General features: G+C 36.9%; 2 protein-coding genes and 1 non-coding gene across 11 annotated transcripts in view; 2 read left to right on the top strand and 1 right to left on the bottom strand.

Moving 5' to 3' along the window:
• Positions 1-250: 250 nt before the first annotated feature.
• Positions 251-2,161, bottom strand: Sturkopf (lipid droplet associated hydrolase sturkopf). 4 transcript variants are annotated; one of them, XM_076314414.1, is made up of 5 exons: positions 1,797-2,160; positions 1,258-1,585; positions 1,002-1,193; positions 583-919; positions 251-267 (listed from the first exon to the last, which is right to left on the bottom strand). In XM_076314414.1, coding segments are annotated over exons 2-5 (840 nt in total). In that variant the 5' UTR covers positions 1,567-1,585; positions 1,797-2,160; the 3' UTR covers positions 251-265. The 4 variants fall into 4 exon arrangements, with proteins under 4 accessions (XP_076170529.1, XP_076170527.1, XP_076170528.1 ...); XM_076314412.1 differs by lacking the exon at positions 251-267 and having other exon boundaries at positions 310-919; positions 1,258-1,577; positions 1,797-2,161; XM_076314413.1 differs by lacking the exon at positions 251-267 and having other exon boundaries at positions 310-919; positions 1,258-1,574; positions 1,797-2,161.
• Positions 2,162-2,518: 357 nt separating this feature from the next.
• Positions 2,519-2,591, top strand: Trnaf-gaa (transfer RNA phenylalanine (anticodon GAA)). The gene has a single exon. It is a non-coding gene; the product is annotated as a tRNA-Phe (tRNA).
• A 5,814-nt stretch (positions 2,592-8,405) lies between these two features.
• Positions 8,406-16,605, top strand: part of Wge (BAH domain and coiled-coil containing protein winged eye) — a 445,841-nt gene continuing 437,641 nt past the window's right edge. For all 6 annotated transcript variants that reach the window (XM_076314128.1, XM_076314127.1, XM_076314126.1 and 3 more), the window contains exon 1: positions 8,406-9,624. The gene's annotated coding sequence lies outside the window, so the exon portion shown is untranslated. The remainder of the gene's footprint in view (positions 9,625-16,605) is intronic.

Raw genomic sequence — 16,605 nt, 5'->3', positions numbered from 1 at the left:
CTAGTCGATATTATTATAGTTCATCACATGTTATTCGATCATTTTCAAAAACGGACAAATGTTTTCGTTTGATTTTAGCGGTTAATTTCGAATTCGTAAAGTCACTTTAATAAGTCATATTAATGAATTGAAAATTGGATTATATTTATATTCATCTTGATAAAGTATTTTTATTAAAAAAAAATAAGTACATGAACATGAAAATTTATACACTCATACTTGCAAATATATTTTTTAGTATTCTAATAAATAAAAATATTAAAATTTCTGTAATAAGATCAAAACAATATAATTAGTACGAATAATAAATACAGTCTATTAATTCTCCAAATTTGATATTGCATTGTGGGAATAAATCTTATTATAGTATACACGAAGTTTTGAAATTTTGTTAGTAATTAATATGTTAATAGAAGCACTAAGAAAGTGTTACTAATTTCCAAAAAAGAAATTAATTATAACTAGAAATTGTCTCCTATTTAGCATTACCAAGATATATGCTTTTGTTAATTAAATCTCCAACAATTTGACCGATTTCCTTATCAGATTGTAAAACAAAACTATGATGATAACCATGCTTACAGAATTCTGCATTGATACGAGGATGCGTAGCTATCATATCTTTATAATATACAGCTGGAGTCCAATCGTCGCAATTACCGTAATAGAACCATAACTTATCGACATGTTTTGAAAGTATATCGTCGTCTCGTTCTTTTACAATTTCCATTTCTTCGTCCGCCATTTTAATTACATTTTTCAAGCTACGAGGATTTAAAAGTTCCTGTATCGCTTTGTTATACTTTCCAGGTATACCATACAGCAATGAAAAAGCACTGATCAAAAAAACTACTATAAAATGTGGCAAACACGAGAGTATCCAACAAAGAAAGATTAGAATGAATGCAATACGCGATACCTGAAAGAAAAGCACATACTGTTTTAATCGTTCGATGCTGTAAAATGATAGTTCATAATAGTAGGACATTGAAAGAACTTACAACTCTAGTGAAAAAGCGTCCATTACGAGTTTTGGCCATATGTTCTATGGTTGGAAACAATAAGTAACATTTTGTTACTCTTTTAGAAATAAAATTGTCTTTCAATATGTTTAAAACCATCCAACTTCCTATCGAATGACCAATAAGATGTAACTTTGCGTCTTCTGGCACATATTTTTTTATAAACTCTTTCTGCAATTGAATCATAGTAAATACATAGTTCTAAGTAAAATCAAAGCTGACATAAAAGGGAGACCTTGTGTTCGAGTTGCGCCATTAAACTATAATGTTGATACCACGTTGAATCATTTGGCATGGTACTTAGTAAATTATTTGGCGGTTGTACATGTCCTGCATGTCCTATCACCCAAACTGGTGTTTCGCTGGGGAGTTTCGTTTTGAGAGTTTTTATAAATCCCTCGTAAAATTGTGGAACACCAGGATTACCCGGAATGATAACCACTACATCTTTATTGCCACACTGCGAAAGGCCTTCTTCTACCCAACGACCTTCCGTAATTACTTGGGTAGGCACACCGTTCCAGTTTAGCATAGCACGTTGCATATTGTTTTCTACTGTAACACTGTAAATTTATTAATATATCTCTTTAAAGTATTAAAGAGATGGATATGGTTAAAATGAAATATATATGTAGACACTAGTTTTTTATATACAAATAAAGTTCCTTTTTCTCTCTATTGTTTCAGATCTAGTATAAAAATTATTAAATTTAATAATTGCTTAGTAGTTGTTTATTTGAATAGTAATTAAACGAAAGATCGATAATAGCATACCTGTAGTTGTAAACCAGGTACTGTTAAGTATTTTAATTTAAAAAAGTAAATATATTAACAACTTATTTGCTAAAATAACAAATGTATCGAATAGATTTATTACTGTTACACGTCACATTGTTTCGACCGTCTACAATTGGACGTGACTTAACGGTACTGGACGTCGAGTATTCTAGCGTTGTGATTGTGGTAAGGAAGGTTACATAGAATGTGTGGAAGTATGACGTGAAATCGAATGATATTTGCATGGAAAAATGAATATGACGAGTGTATGTGAAATATTTTGTCAATGAATGAGGATTGGAGTTCGACGTATGGAAATGGGTGTGCATGTATTGTATGGCTTGAAAAACAGTAGATAACAAAGCGTCAAAGAGAGAACAACACAGAGTGAGTGAGGGAGTTGATTCATTACGCAAATAGTCGCAACGAGAACAATAAAACCAATTAGAAACAATTTCATCTGTCTGTGTATATATGTTCATATATGTAAAAGGTCTGTTATACTAACAATTTTGTATTAAGTGACGTAGTAAAATAAAGCAAAATACTCACAGTAATGTCGACACACATTTATTATCACAGAAATATATTTCTACCTTGGATGCATAATTATGTTCAAATAATTATATATCAGGTTTTAAAGTGTAAATTTAATAATTTGTATTTTAATACAAGTATTTTAAATACATGAATTATGAATGTGTAAAAGCAACTCACGTGCCGAAATAGCTCAGTTGAGAGAGCGTTAGACTGAAGATTTAATGGTCTCCGGTTCAATCCCGAGTTTCGGCAATGTACTTTTCTTCTCCCATTTTATTTTATATATACACATAGAAACGCACAAGAGTACAAATAATTACATTTTGTCATAGTGTCGAGTAAAATATTTTATTTTCGACTCGTCGAACACTGTTAAGTACGACAAAATAAATTTAATTGCATAATAAGCTAATAAAAATGTGTTAATTAATAATAAAAATGTCTATTTGTCTTCGTTATTTACACGAAGTTTCTATTTTTCGTCATACAAAATATTTTTAAAATACGTTACCTTATAATCTAACAGAATCGGTAAATAATGTGTTTTTCATTAATAGCATAGGTGTTACGTTTTACATATTATCAAGTACACCAATTATATTGCAACAAGAAACTCTTCATCGCGTTCGATATATTAACACATCAGTATAGAAGCAAAGAAACTTGCGTCCATGGCTATTAACGAACTAAATCTACATAATAAGCGATTCGTAAGAGTTCAAAAGTTACAAAGCCGATATACGGAGTAAGAAGTATACCTGCATATCAACGAGAAGATTTCAATTTCAACATCTACCTATGTTCGTTCCAGTATTTATTTTCGTTTTTATTATTGTGAAATGGCTTCGAAAAAACTTGTTCGTACTATCGCAAATGTACACATTTCGACTTCCACGCACAATCTGATCGACAATGATTCTGGCGCGTTTACAATAATATTGATCGGTTTCTTTTCTAATACTTTTTAAATAGGTTCGTAATAATATAGTTTACATGTTCCAATAAACAAAGAAGTAGAACCAATATCTTATTCCCTTGTCGAAACTGTTCGATCCGTTTGAAACGACGCTGTAGCGTCCTACTTAACCCTACTGCGTTCCTCAGGTCCTCGTAATGTATCCTTTCTATACAATTAAAGTTATTGTAAAGTATGCAACTGCATTTTCATCGACATTCTATCGCGAAGTTAAAAACGCGGGTTCCGTACGTTCTGGAGACTTTTTTTTCCGAAAAATCTCGAGTGCGTACAGTCGATCGGAAGAACGCTTTAAGATTAATCGATCAGTGCGGTATCCGTGCATCGATTTCCCGCGCATTGTCATCGACACGATACGTCGTCGGCAAGCGCGTCTATGTTGCAACCCGAATAAAGCAGTGGACTCTGTCTGAGCATAAAAGTCCGTCTCAGATTTCGATAGGCGGCAGGTGCTTGGCGGACCGCCATTTTGGTAGCTTCTCTGGTAGCAGCGCATTTCCCACGGTGCACTGCGACAACGGTAGACGCGGCGATAGCTGCTCCAGGAGAAACGCACGAGAGGGAGAAAGACGAAGGCCAGGCGCGAGCGAGACAGCGCGCAAGAAACAGAGAGAGAGAGAGAGAGAGAAGAGAAGAGAGAGAGAGAGAGAGAGAGAGAGAGAGAAGAGAGAAAGAGAGAGAAGAGAGAAAGAGAGAGAGAGAGAGAGTCACGTTGAGTCGTACCACTGATTCCGGCTGGTGGAAAGATGGCGGAGGGTAATTCGAACACGCGTTATATAGCCTCTTGTTAGTCGCGCATGCGCACACCGGGTACATTGACTGCGATGGTGTCGGTAGGCGGAGCGGCGTCTAGGACCAACTTGTACCGGGTGGTACCGCATCACTGTCAGCAAAAACCGCATAAAACGGCACCACTCGCTTCTCTGGTGTACCGACGCGGGAGGGGGTTCAGGTTTATCGCGGGGCAGGATGGAAGTTCAAGCAGTCGTGGCGCCACAGGGACGCACAAGGAAATGCCATGCCGACCGACGACGCGCACGCATTTTCAGCCACTTGACCATATCCCGGTCGAGAACGACTATGACAAACGATTTTAGAATCGGGTACTTCCCCTCTCGAGGTTCTACATTGCTTTTGTTGGTGTTAAAAAAATAAAAATAAAAACAAAAACTATTCTATACGAATATATTTTGTCGTTTTTTGCGTAATTAACGCTAGAATAGACTCTAGTGTATTAACCCTTTGGACTCGATAGGAGATCCTCGGTCGCCACCTAATTCAGTGTACTATTTTCGATCCGTGAAAACTTCGTGGTTTGGAATTCAAATTGGAATTTAAATATTACGTTCTTGTAGAGTGTAAACGCATGCATGCGAAGTATATAAAAATGTTTCATTCCAGATTAATTTTACGACTTAAAGAATTTTCTCGAGGCGTCGGTTTCTGGTAGCAAAGCGCCTCGAGTGCAAAGGATTGAGATGTTTCTTAAACGTGTCTCAAGAAAATCGATGGTCGAAGGAAAAGGGGTACTTATGAAATTGATTATACGTATAGGATAAAAAAAGTCATAATGTCTTTTGAAAACATGCTATGGTATTTAAAATAAATTTCTTTGTAAAAACAATTGAAACCAGTCGTTCGGACCGATTGGTAAATCTAGTGTTGAATCTGTCGGTAAAATCTCGTCGATTCGGAGGTACCGCTTCTAGAGCTACAATTACCGGTTCTCGATAGAAAATTATTATTCCGTATAAAAGAAACTTACGTGAATATGATGTACAAAATTATATCGTATGTAAACGGTTCGATTCTACTATTTTTGAAAACAGATTAGTTTTTCATCTTAGAATCTATAATAGAGAACGAGAGAGAGATAGTAAAAGGGAAAATGATCTAGCTTATTTATAGAAACAGTTTAAACACAACAATTCGATTGATTCGTCGCCTTGTCTCCGATCGAATAAACCGTGAAAAGTCGGATGACCGTTGCTCCATGTCGCTGTACGATTTTAGCTCTTCGTTGGATATATTTCTTTTCGTTTTTCTTTTAGTCGTATTGGCGCGAACTACTAAATACTTCGAAAAGTTAAGAAGGCGTCATTTTTACGGTTGATGTTTCCAAGAGCGATAAGCTAATGGAAGGAAATTTCATAACGGCCATTTTTTGCTTCCCTCGGATTCAGCGAAGAAATAACGACGCGAATTCCAAGATTTATTCGTTTAGAAGACGCACAACGATTCGAAATGAAATAGGTACACGCGCAACGCAGTAATCGCAATATCATCTTCTACTGTCACAGAGAACTAAACTTTATTCGCAACATTCTCTCCGATACGTGTGACGTTAACTATAAACGTTTTTAAGTCAGCAGGTAAGAGCGGTGAATTAGAATTAAATAAATTCGGAGAATATTTTCCATAAAATTGATATTTATAAAATTGGAAACTTTCGAAGTATTAGTTGAGCGTACAGTCGAGTTTTCGAGAAAGTGATAAACTTGAGTATCTTCTTATCGCAGTACATCGAAAGATTACCTTCGATACTTGTAAGAAGGTGAAAGAACGTTTTTGTAAAGGAACGTGGATTTTATTGCCACGAATTTCGACTCCCTTTTCCGGTAAAGTGGTTAGTAAAATGTAATTGCACGTGCGCGTATGGATGTAGCGATGCTGCAAAAAAATCATTATTAGCGATTGTTTACTTGCAATGTTTCCCTCGATTTTGCGTAAGTTTCGTTTAAAAAATTTACTTGTAATACGAACGGTTTACGAGCGATTTAAGATTGTCGAGTTGGCTATAAATACAGGATAACTTCGGAATGATAAGTGCAATTTTAACCGGTTTAATAAAACTCCTGAAAAAAGGACTTGGCGAATGTATCTACTTAGATCGGCTAAATGTTGTTTACATATTTCTTATTTCAAATTTTCTATTAACGTTTGTGATATCCGTCGTTTTAAGTTACCCAATACAGGAGTTAAGAAGAAACCTTGAGAGATGGCTGCAAGTAAGAGAAACTGTTAAAAATATTCACGATCGTCTAAAAATGCCAAGGCTACTCGAAACGAAGGTACCTCGCTGCTGATAAAAATGTAAATGAAATGTAAAATCGATCGAAATAAATATCCATTCTCATGTCACCTTTTAATTATAAACGCGTTGAATCTCTTGAAATATCAATTATTTTACAATATATTGTAATAGTTCAAAGAATCGTTTGTTTTACGTATTATTGCACGCACACGCACACGCACACGCACACGCGTGTGAGAGAGAGAGAGAGAGAGAGAGAGAGAGAGAGAGAGAGAGAGAGAGAGAGAGAGAGAGAGAGAGAGAGAGAGAGTTTGTAAACCATAACATGTATACATATATAGTTGTGATTTAATATTGTCAAATACAGGATTACGATGTTGCTGTAGTATATGTAGGTAAATATATAGTATGTCAATATTATCGGTATTATTATAGTATTGTAAAATGTTTTCTGGGTCATTCGAATAGTACGTAAGGAACGGATGCGGAATAGCGAGAGAAGAAAAATACTTGTATGTTCGAGTATTAATCGCTTTCGTAATTGCATTGTCATCTTTTACTGCACAAACTATGTACTTATTTGTCCTTAGGGAAAGTACTTAAAGCGACCACCTTGGACCAGTGCTTACACGTATAAGTCAGTAGACGTCTTATCTGATAGATATTTCCATCGATCAAATATTATCAAGGTATCAAGACGATACACGCTTTATGTAAACAATCAAATGAAATGAGTTCGACGAGAGACTCGTAAAAATTCCAAAATTTTTATCTTCGATTTAAAAATGGAGTTACTTCCATTTCTGGCGATTCGCACGGTTTCAGGATATCCAAGAATGTTGCTCCATAACGCGTTTACGTTATCGTTCATGTCAGAATATCTTTTATTCAATAACAATTCACCGAAATATAGCTCCCTGTGGCTATTTGTAATAACTTTTAACAATCGCGATTTTATTCAAACGATAGTATCTACTATTAATTGTTCAGTTTACTCGACTTTTCGTGTCCAGTGTCTATTTTGTTTTTCTATCAACGTATAAAGTTTGTATTTTCTCGAATAATTTAAGCGACTCGACCAAATATAATAGGAGAGATACGAAAAATATTGTGTGCTCGAGCTGGTATTATTTTTGATCATATTATATAGGAACTTTTGAAACGTTTTGAAAACAACAAATAGAATCAAAACGCGTTTCCAATACATTACGGTCACTTTCGGTATACATTTTTCATCTTACGGTCAGTTTTCCACAAAAGTTGTTTTATTTACGCGTTTCACGATCGAGAAACGTGATATCTTGCAGATTAATTTATCACGGGCATACCACGTCCGCTGTTTTATCGGTTTTATTGAATTATTACCCGATAAACGAATCGATATTATTGTTCGGACAATGTTTCTTTTTGTTGCGAAAGCAAGTGTATAAACCTTCGGTAAATACCGCTTCAACATTCAACGCGAAAGTATTCAAAGATGATAAGCAATTGTTCGTATATTAAAAACACCACAAGTTTGTCAAAATATTATAAATACAAGATGCGTTTACATTTCCAAGTTCCCGCGCGATAAAAATCTGGAAGACATATCGGTTGGAACGACATTCCAATACAAAGGGTAAGTGTGAATACTTTATCGCGAAAGGAATTTATCTTTGTTTATCCGATACATTTAACGTCGATAAGCGCGAACGATTGCACGTTTCGCGAAACCGAATACTGACTTTCTTCTCCAAGTTTCGTAGTTCTATCGAACCATGAATCGCGATTCTTAAGTTCGAGCGTAGTTTTCCTCTAATAGGTATTACTGTGAAAAAGCGCGGAAAATATTTAAACGGTATCGATGCATTTCGGAAGAATTCTCGCAAGTCCCGAAAAAAAGAGGTGCGGCTAAAGGAGGTGTGGACGGGGTTGAAGGCGTGGCCGCGGGTGTGGCTACAGGAATGTCCACTACCTCTCTGGGCGTTCCCACGGTTGGTTGTAATCGCGGTAGTGGGGATGACGGCATCGAACCTCGCCAGCCGCAGTCGCAATTCAATCGTTCGATGGTGAGCATGTTACGATGTGCCGCGTTACGGGTGGATCCCTTTTTACCGGAAGCGAAGGAGATTACTTACCCATCGATTGAATCTTAACATACACGCCGTATTCCGAAACGAGCCGTGTCCGTCGTTCCACGTCTACGAAAAAGTTGTTCACTGATTACTTTTCCCGGCGAATGATCGAACGAATTATTAACGCGCCGGCGAAAGTCCATCGAGCAATACGAGTGGATTAAACGTTTCGAGGAGTCATCGTACTGTATCGCGTACTGAAACGCGATCGAATCGTCCGCGGACGGTCGTCAGTGTTTGGAAAATTGTCGAGCTACCAAACGGATACAAGGAGAAACGTTCGACTCGTTGGGTCGCAGCTTTAAGCCGGCCGGCGCCCGCATTAAAGGGAATATATCCGAAGCGTCCGACGATTGACGACCTCCGTTCGCAATCGTCGAAACCTTGTGTCGCGATTTTCTATCGATTTCGATCCGTTGATCGATTTTACGTATCCAATCGAAGATCGACCTCGCGTTTGGTCTCGTTTCAACGAAGTTCGCGTGTACTCTAGCTTCGAAATGAGCGCCCACTTGCCGTGTTTCGGAGAGAGATATTTCGAAGAACTATAGAAATTCTTGTTCGCTGAATATTTCGCGATATCGGTTGAAAATGTAGCTTCCCACGATTCGTGATTTTAACACTTTACACCAAGAGAAGGTCGTCACGACGGACGGTGCCCTCGCTTCGCTAATGTTTACGTTTCTTGGTACGTTTTGCTGAGCGAATCGAGATTTTTATTATCGACAATCGATCGAAACGCGATCGGTTCGAGAAAACGAGGGTCTTCTCCATTACGCGATTGAAACGATACAGCGGTGTTTCGTACGGAACCGCGAACGAGAAATCCTTTGTTTCGAAGAGTGTGTCGTGCAAAAGTTCCGCGAACTCTACTGATTTTGGGCTTTTTCGTTTTCTTTCGCGTTTTCAAGTGGAACTCGACCTTATACAGTGAATAGTGAACGAACCAGTGTTTACGGTAGTGCGTCGGAAACGGGAGAAATATCGTAACGGATGCAACGACATCCGACGGCTTCATTGTCGCGACGTTTCTTTTGTCGAAGGAGGATGATTTTGTGAACGGATATTTTTCTTTCTTGGAGATTTCTCTCCAGGATGACCGAGACCTGTCGCCACGTCACGTCTGCATAGCCGTCACAGTGGAGTTCTGCTTAATCGCAGGTAAATATTTTTCATTTTACGCTTAAAAATTTACGACTATTTGCATCGATAACGTTCAGAAATGCGTCTTCCGAAACAACTCGACGTTCTCGATAAAAACTACGTTATCATTACGGTTTTTAAATTATTCGATATTCTTGGATTGTTTCGAGTAAGCCACGGGTCACGTGATATGTTGCTTTTCCGCGTTTTCACGGTAGGTCGTTTATCATTCGAAGAATTTTGAGAAACTCGATTTACTCTGTTATCGCACGTACTCTACGAAATGTGCGTTTCTATAGGTTGGTTTAAAATTCGTCGTTTATACAAACAACTTTCGTTGCGAAAATTTAATTTTCGTAATTAAATCGAGATACTGTTGCCGATACCAGAATTGAAAAACTATTTGTATCGGTATTTTAAGATTTTAGATCCTATTTATTGTAAAAAGTAGATACTTGTATCGTCTTTTTTACGGGAAAAATAGTTTTTCCAACGAGGTGAGGTTAGAAAACTTCGGTTAACCAAGTACGATGGTTTCTTCGTTGACAAATTATATCAACTGAATCTGTGCAGCATGGGAACAATAACAGGGACAATGTTTTGTTTTTAAATGCAGAAATTTAATGAATAAATACAATATCGCAAAATTAAATACATATAATAAAATCGAAGTAACTTGGCGATAGTCGTAGATGTACAAAATTTTATTCGAACGATAGACAATGTATGAAAACAACGTTTAGCGATTTATTCGCGATGTTCATTAGAACTTGACTTCTTGGTCAAATTTCTATTCCTTGGAACGTGAAGTCCAATATCGTTCTATTATTCTAATTTTTATTCAATCAACGTCAAATAGAAAGTTGTTTAACTCGTTTAGGTTATTGTAAGTAGATTTTGTTAGAAAATGGAGCAAAGGCGGATTCGCACGATTCGTCAGGCAATCGTCCATCGAAGCATTTTTCGTGATTTGCACGTAGGTTTTCACACTGGCCGTCGCTGTTCCACCCGATGGTCCCTTTGAAGAATGTTTCCACGAACGGTTATCAAATGGATAATGCGAATGTACTTCGAATCGTTGTCAAACGCTGACGAAATTTTTGCGACACAATTATAATCCACTCGCATTAACCTTGCAAATCACTTCAACGTACAGATGGCTCATTGAAAGAATTAATCTCGCGACGATGATTTATGTTCAAAGCAAACAAAAATTCAAACCGATATTGATCCTCGACATCTATCTTTTACGGTTTGGAAATATAATTGTGAATATTTATTTACGATCTTAGTGGTTACTTCCGTGTTACAATATTTAAGATACTCTTAAATATACCGGAAATATTTTTACTCCTAATAAGTCATTTGTTAAAAATGTTCTTTAGAACGTCAACGAAAAAGTTGAAAATAACGAAAATGCATACATCGCACATACGCGTAGTATAAACATAATTAGGTAAAAGGTGGTGTACAATATATATTACTAAATTTGTCATTAATAAGTGTACATTGTGTATAATTTTACGTACTGTAGAATTACGAAGTACAGGAAAATGCCTTAAAGTGAGAAAAGAAATTCGAAGGGATTGTAGTTCCAAGTATGTTTTAGAAGTTTCTCGTTCCTGTCGTAAAAACTATGTGGTAAGTAATTGTACTTCGTGAAACTTGTTCGCAGTGATACATCGAATAAATCCGATCTGAACAAAATGAGGACAAAATATACGCGATACTTGTTACGATTACAAATGTATTTCGTGTATTCGCGGCAATGAGCTTTCTTTCTTCTAATTTTGGAAACTAAATATACATGTAGCGCCAGTACTCTTTTGGAGGTTATTGCTTCGAATTGCCGTAAATAGGATCGTTGCAGGCAAATAGTGTCTGCGTGTATTATACGCGTGAACATCCCGAACTTCGTATCAGGAGACTCGTTTCGAGACATTTCGCTACCACTTATATAATTATATTATTTATCGATACACGATTACGATCGACACATCTTTACGGAATCACGTAATAATCGCGAGTGTCGCTAAATCAATAACCTTCGATCGGTAAAGAGGGCCAAGTCTTCTCACGGACGTCAATAGGTACATGCAGTGTTCGAATTATCGATGCTCGTAAAGATACGTTAGTTATTCCGTGGGTATAGAACATCGTCGACGATGTTTTGTGAAAAACGTGCGAGAAAAAAATGTAAAAGATCGCCTCGCGTTAAACGTGAAAAAGTGTCACAAATTCGTTGAGAAGTTCGAAATAATTCACGGTTTTTTGGTTTCTCGTTCGAGTTTCTGTCGTACAAAATATACACTATTCTATGTATAAAAAATACCTACTGTACCTGCAGTAATTACTACAGTGGAACTTGGATTAACAGGTTCAATCGGAATTATGGAAACGGTGTTTATGTATTTACAAAATTATTATTACGTATACGCCTCTTCATACATATGTATATCGTTTGTTTGCCGTGTTAATTTCGCATTACCGAGTGCTTTTTACGGTGTGGTGTTAATGTTTCGAAGGGTAAGAAGAACAATTCGAATACCGCATCTTTTGCCGATAAACAGAACAAGCGTCGTATTACGTAACAGCACAGGGTCACGGTATGTTGTCTTTTTGTACCGCTTCTTGTTATTCGAACGATTTTGTGTGCGAGAAAAATAAAGATTACAATTTTCGGTGGGAAACTTTTAAGGTATTTGTATTTGTACTTTACAAATAACAATATATTCATCGGTAACGATCGGTTGTCAGCGGTAATGTAAGGAAAATAATAGAGGGAAATGTTCTATTATTATAAACAGAGATTAACATTAAGCCATTTTGAAGGTGTCTAAACAGTGTCAATATTTAATAACGATATCCGGTATTACAACGTGGTACTTCAACAATTCGTGACTGTCATTTTTAACGAGTACTAGGTACATTCAAAATCCACGATAATGAGAATAAATGTACATGTTTTAACAAATAATCTTCGAATAAGCTTTGAATAAATTTTATTACAATTTATGTTTTCGTGGTATCGAGGTATTAGAAGATACAATTATCTTTCGAAAATAAAGTTTCATCGTGAAGAATCGCGATACGATGAAAGTAAGGTTAGAATTAGGCAAGAATAGTCGGATATGTTCTTCGATACATCGGACAACAGAGGATCGAAAAAGAAAACTCAGAGAAGCGAACCATAATTAATCGAGAGACCAAACTTGTTAACAATCTTTTGTAAATTCTCTTGAACTTGTAAATTCTCATTGTTCTGTATACACGCGTTTGTGCAAAATGTGTGTACAAGTTCCTAGGTTTGTTTTTACCAACGGTGAAACTTTGTACGAAAACTTCCTCGAAAGGAACTTCTCTGAAGTTAAAATTGTAGTTTATTTGAAAATCCAACGAGAACGCTAGTTTCTTATTGTTTAAGTGAAATCGAATGTTGCTTTCTTCATAAAAAGATACCAATCTAATATTCCGGTGAACCACATTACATGCATCGAATTGATATTATCGATCATCGATTTCTTTCGTATTTTTCCTGCAGTAGGCGACATTCTGGGCTATTTCGTACTTTTTTATCGGTACGATTTGAACGATCACCTATATTATCGACAACGACGAATTTTTATCGCAGAAAGATGATTTTACACGGTATTTGAATGCACCCTCTGTCGATACGTAGCTTATCGGACAGTGTCGGTGTATACTTAGGTAATTCTGGTCTGTAGAAATTGAGACTTGTCTAGTTTTACTTGTTTCAAAGTGACATTGTTTTGGGGAACACATTTGAAGTATTCCATCGGTTTCGATGAGATTTTAAGAAGTATTTCTGAGATATAGTAAACCCAAAAGAAACGGTAAGGTATTTGCAAACGTTTAAGTGTGCTGGTCAATACGTACATACAAATGTTTCGGAATTATAGGTACAACGTGACAAATGAAAGAGTAGATCTTATAAAACGAATGAAGGTTTTGTACATAAATGGTGTACAGCATGTCTTAGAGTAGAGTTTTTGTAAAGATTATTGAATGAAACGAGAAGGTAATAAGTACATATATATATATATGTTTGAAAATTGTTTCACGGTCAAAAGTTGTTCTCGTAAGGAAGCAGTATCTCGCGAAGTGAACAAATTTTGTCTCTCTTGTCACTATCTTTTGTCACTCTTAAGAGCGTTGAACTAAATTTGTCCGCAGGAACACGTCGAACTTTCGGTCCGTTGCGCAACGTACAGTAATATTTAAATAAGACGCAAAAAAATGTCTCCGTACTGGTGGAAATAGGCTGGAATCGGTGCCAATCAGTTTGCGCATCCAACCCTGTTCTACTAATCGGAAGTCAAAATCCGTGTATGCATTTGTAGTAGTATCGACGAGTTGTTTCGCGACGCGTGTAATAACGATTTAAATTTACGACTTAAAGAATTAAATATCTTCGAAACGATCGCTTTTCTAACGTACGATCATACTTATTTACGCGTAGAAGTTCGTCAAGTGTACAAGGTACGATATAAAATACGTAAATTGACGATTTAAAAATGAAACGATCTGCTCGGAGTTCCTCGAGTTTTCATTTTTCACATATTTATCGAGTCTTTGCAATTCTGAATACTGCACGTGTTCTACATGTAATAACTTTTTTGCATTCCACAATTGAAAAGAAACCAGTTGTTACGAGAATTTTACATAAAGGAAACGACGATAGCCGAACGAATGTTTGGGAATTTTCATACTTCGACTTACGATATTATTAATTCTCGCGTTCATTAAAGAAATTTAATAAAAGTCTTTCGATCACGGACGACGGACGTTGTTTATAATTTCAAGTTTTGGTAAAAAAAAGAAAAGAAAAAGAAAAAGAACGTTACAAAGAACCGCGAAAGAGAAGAGAAACCGTTGTTTGAGATGAAACCGAGACGGTGTGATTCTTTCGCGCGGAATTTCTCGTACTCTTAATTAAGAAATCAGATTGCGGTAATCCGATTGCAACGACACCTGAATATTTATCTGTGCTTTCAAGTTGATCGTATTCGGTGACTTTCCAGCACTTCGATTCTGCTGCTTCATTCGGGATTTAAACGATCGTTTGCACGTGACACGCGACTACGTAAACTTTTTGAATTTTTCTACCATTGTTGATTCGTTAGAAGTTGTCGACAATTATCTATCGAAAGCTGCTAAATAATGTAACCTTAACCAATTTGGACGCTCGTATTCTACGTGCTGCTAATAATAAATAAGCCAATACCATTCGTCAATTATTCGACTGCGACCAGTTAATTAGAGAAGCAAAAAAATTCCTACAACAGCATACGACACAGCTAATGTCGAAATGTTTGGTAAATTTTACCCAGTGGAGTCTACCATAGACCAGTGATTCTCAAACTCTATGTGTCGTAAGTAATAAAAATAGTACCGTCTGCAACGCAATCCACCGAGTACGTATACACTAAAATTATCATGGCACCATCGATCACTAAACGGCAATGACCTGAAATTCGTAAACGTCAATGTTGAACGTAACACCGCAACGTCTAACGATCGTTTTTCGATGAGTATAGTTCTCTCAACACTATAGAACGCAAAGTCGAAGAGAAACATCGGTATCAGGGAGAGACGAAACGAATAGTTTTGCAAAAATATATTTCGTGGAGAGCAGGTGTCGAGAATGATAATTTATCGGTTGGTCTCGTTTGCTACGAACAAATTAACTACGTTGCAAATAAATGATAAAAAAATCGGCCGAGGAAAGTATGCTCGAATATTTATCGAGTCTTTGGTGAATATAATTGAACACGACGTCCGGGCTAATAATTTAAAAAAATAGAAGAGTTGATCAAAGTTTTCGGGGATTGCGTTTCTTAGATAAAATTTTCAACATTGTGTCCATCGATTCTTGTCGAATTTCACCTAAAATTAGGTACCAAAATTCGTAAATAATTCTCTTCTCTGTTTCGTGCCCGAAGCAGTATTTTCAACGCTGAAAACGATAAAAATCGAAATATCGGTGGTTACTTCGCGACGTTCAAGCCTAATCTTGCGCGTAGATTTTGTTCACAACTCGGTCCGTTTCGTTTACGTTAATTTTGACTTTGGTATTGTGCCAGAGGAACGATTGAGAACCGCTGCCTTGGACCGTACCGTAGCAGATTTTTGTATCTCTATGGAAACGAATGAGAACGAAGCGGGACAAGATCGACAAGAGTATGGCAAAATACGGAATAAATTTAAGAAATTATTAATTTATCGTAATTGTACCCGAGCTACCCGAACGGTGGAAGATCAGGAGGTGCAAAAAATTGAATTCGCGAAATATTACGAAAACGCGAATTGCAAATGGCGCTCGCGGCACAATGGGACGAATTTACAGCGTCCCTTTTATCTCTTCCAGTATAATAAACAATAAATAGCGGAGAGTATTCGGTCCTTTCGTTCGCCAGAAACTGCCGTCGCTCTGAGACGGCATTGCCAAACAACACTCGAGAATATTTCACGTTACGGGCAAACGAACGTCGTCCATCTTATAGATTACGAATCCCGGTGCTTATTCCGATCGATTTAGGCGGTCTTTCGAGCGTGAAACGATTGCAGTTTCCTGAAATAATTGTCAGAGCGGCGACGCGACGTTGCGAGCTGCGCCTTCCGACCAAACGAAAAACTATACCGGTTGCTTTCCGTTTCTCCTCGTATAGTGTGTTCGTTTGATCAAATCAACCGTCAGTATCGGTTTTAGGTCGAACATAGTTTCCCGCGAACATTTCATTTTTTCAAATTCGAGACCTTGGAAACTCAATACGTCGATACAAGAAGACAATACACGATATTTCGGTTTTAGTTCGAATACCAGGTTGTTCGATAAGTTTTGTCGTTCGATGTAACTTATTGAACAACCTAGCATACATAGTTTCTCTCGAACGTTCTACGTTGATTCATTTTTCAAAGTTCGAGCCTTTAAAAGCGCAATACATCAACGGGAGAAGGTAGTATACGACAGTTCGATTT

The sequence above is a fragment of the Ptiloglossa arizonensis genome, chromosome 6, assembly GCF_051014685.1.
Source record: "Ptiloglossa arizonensis isolate GNS036 chromosome 6, iyPtiAriz1_principal, whole genome shotgun sequence".
NCBI lineage: Eukaryota > Metazoa > Arthropoda > Insecta > Hymenoptera > Colletidae > Ptiloglossa > Ptiloglossa arizonensis.
Note: the sequence above shows the minus strand (reverse complement) of the source record. Positions and strands in the feature narration are given on the sequence as shown.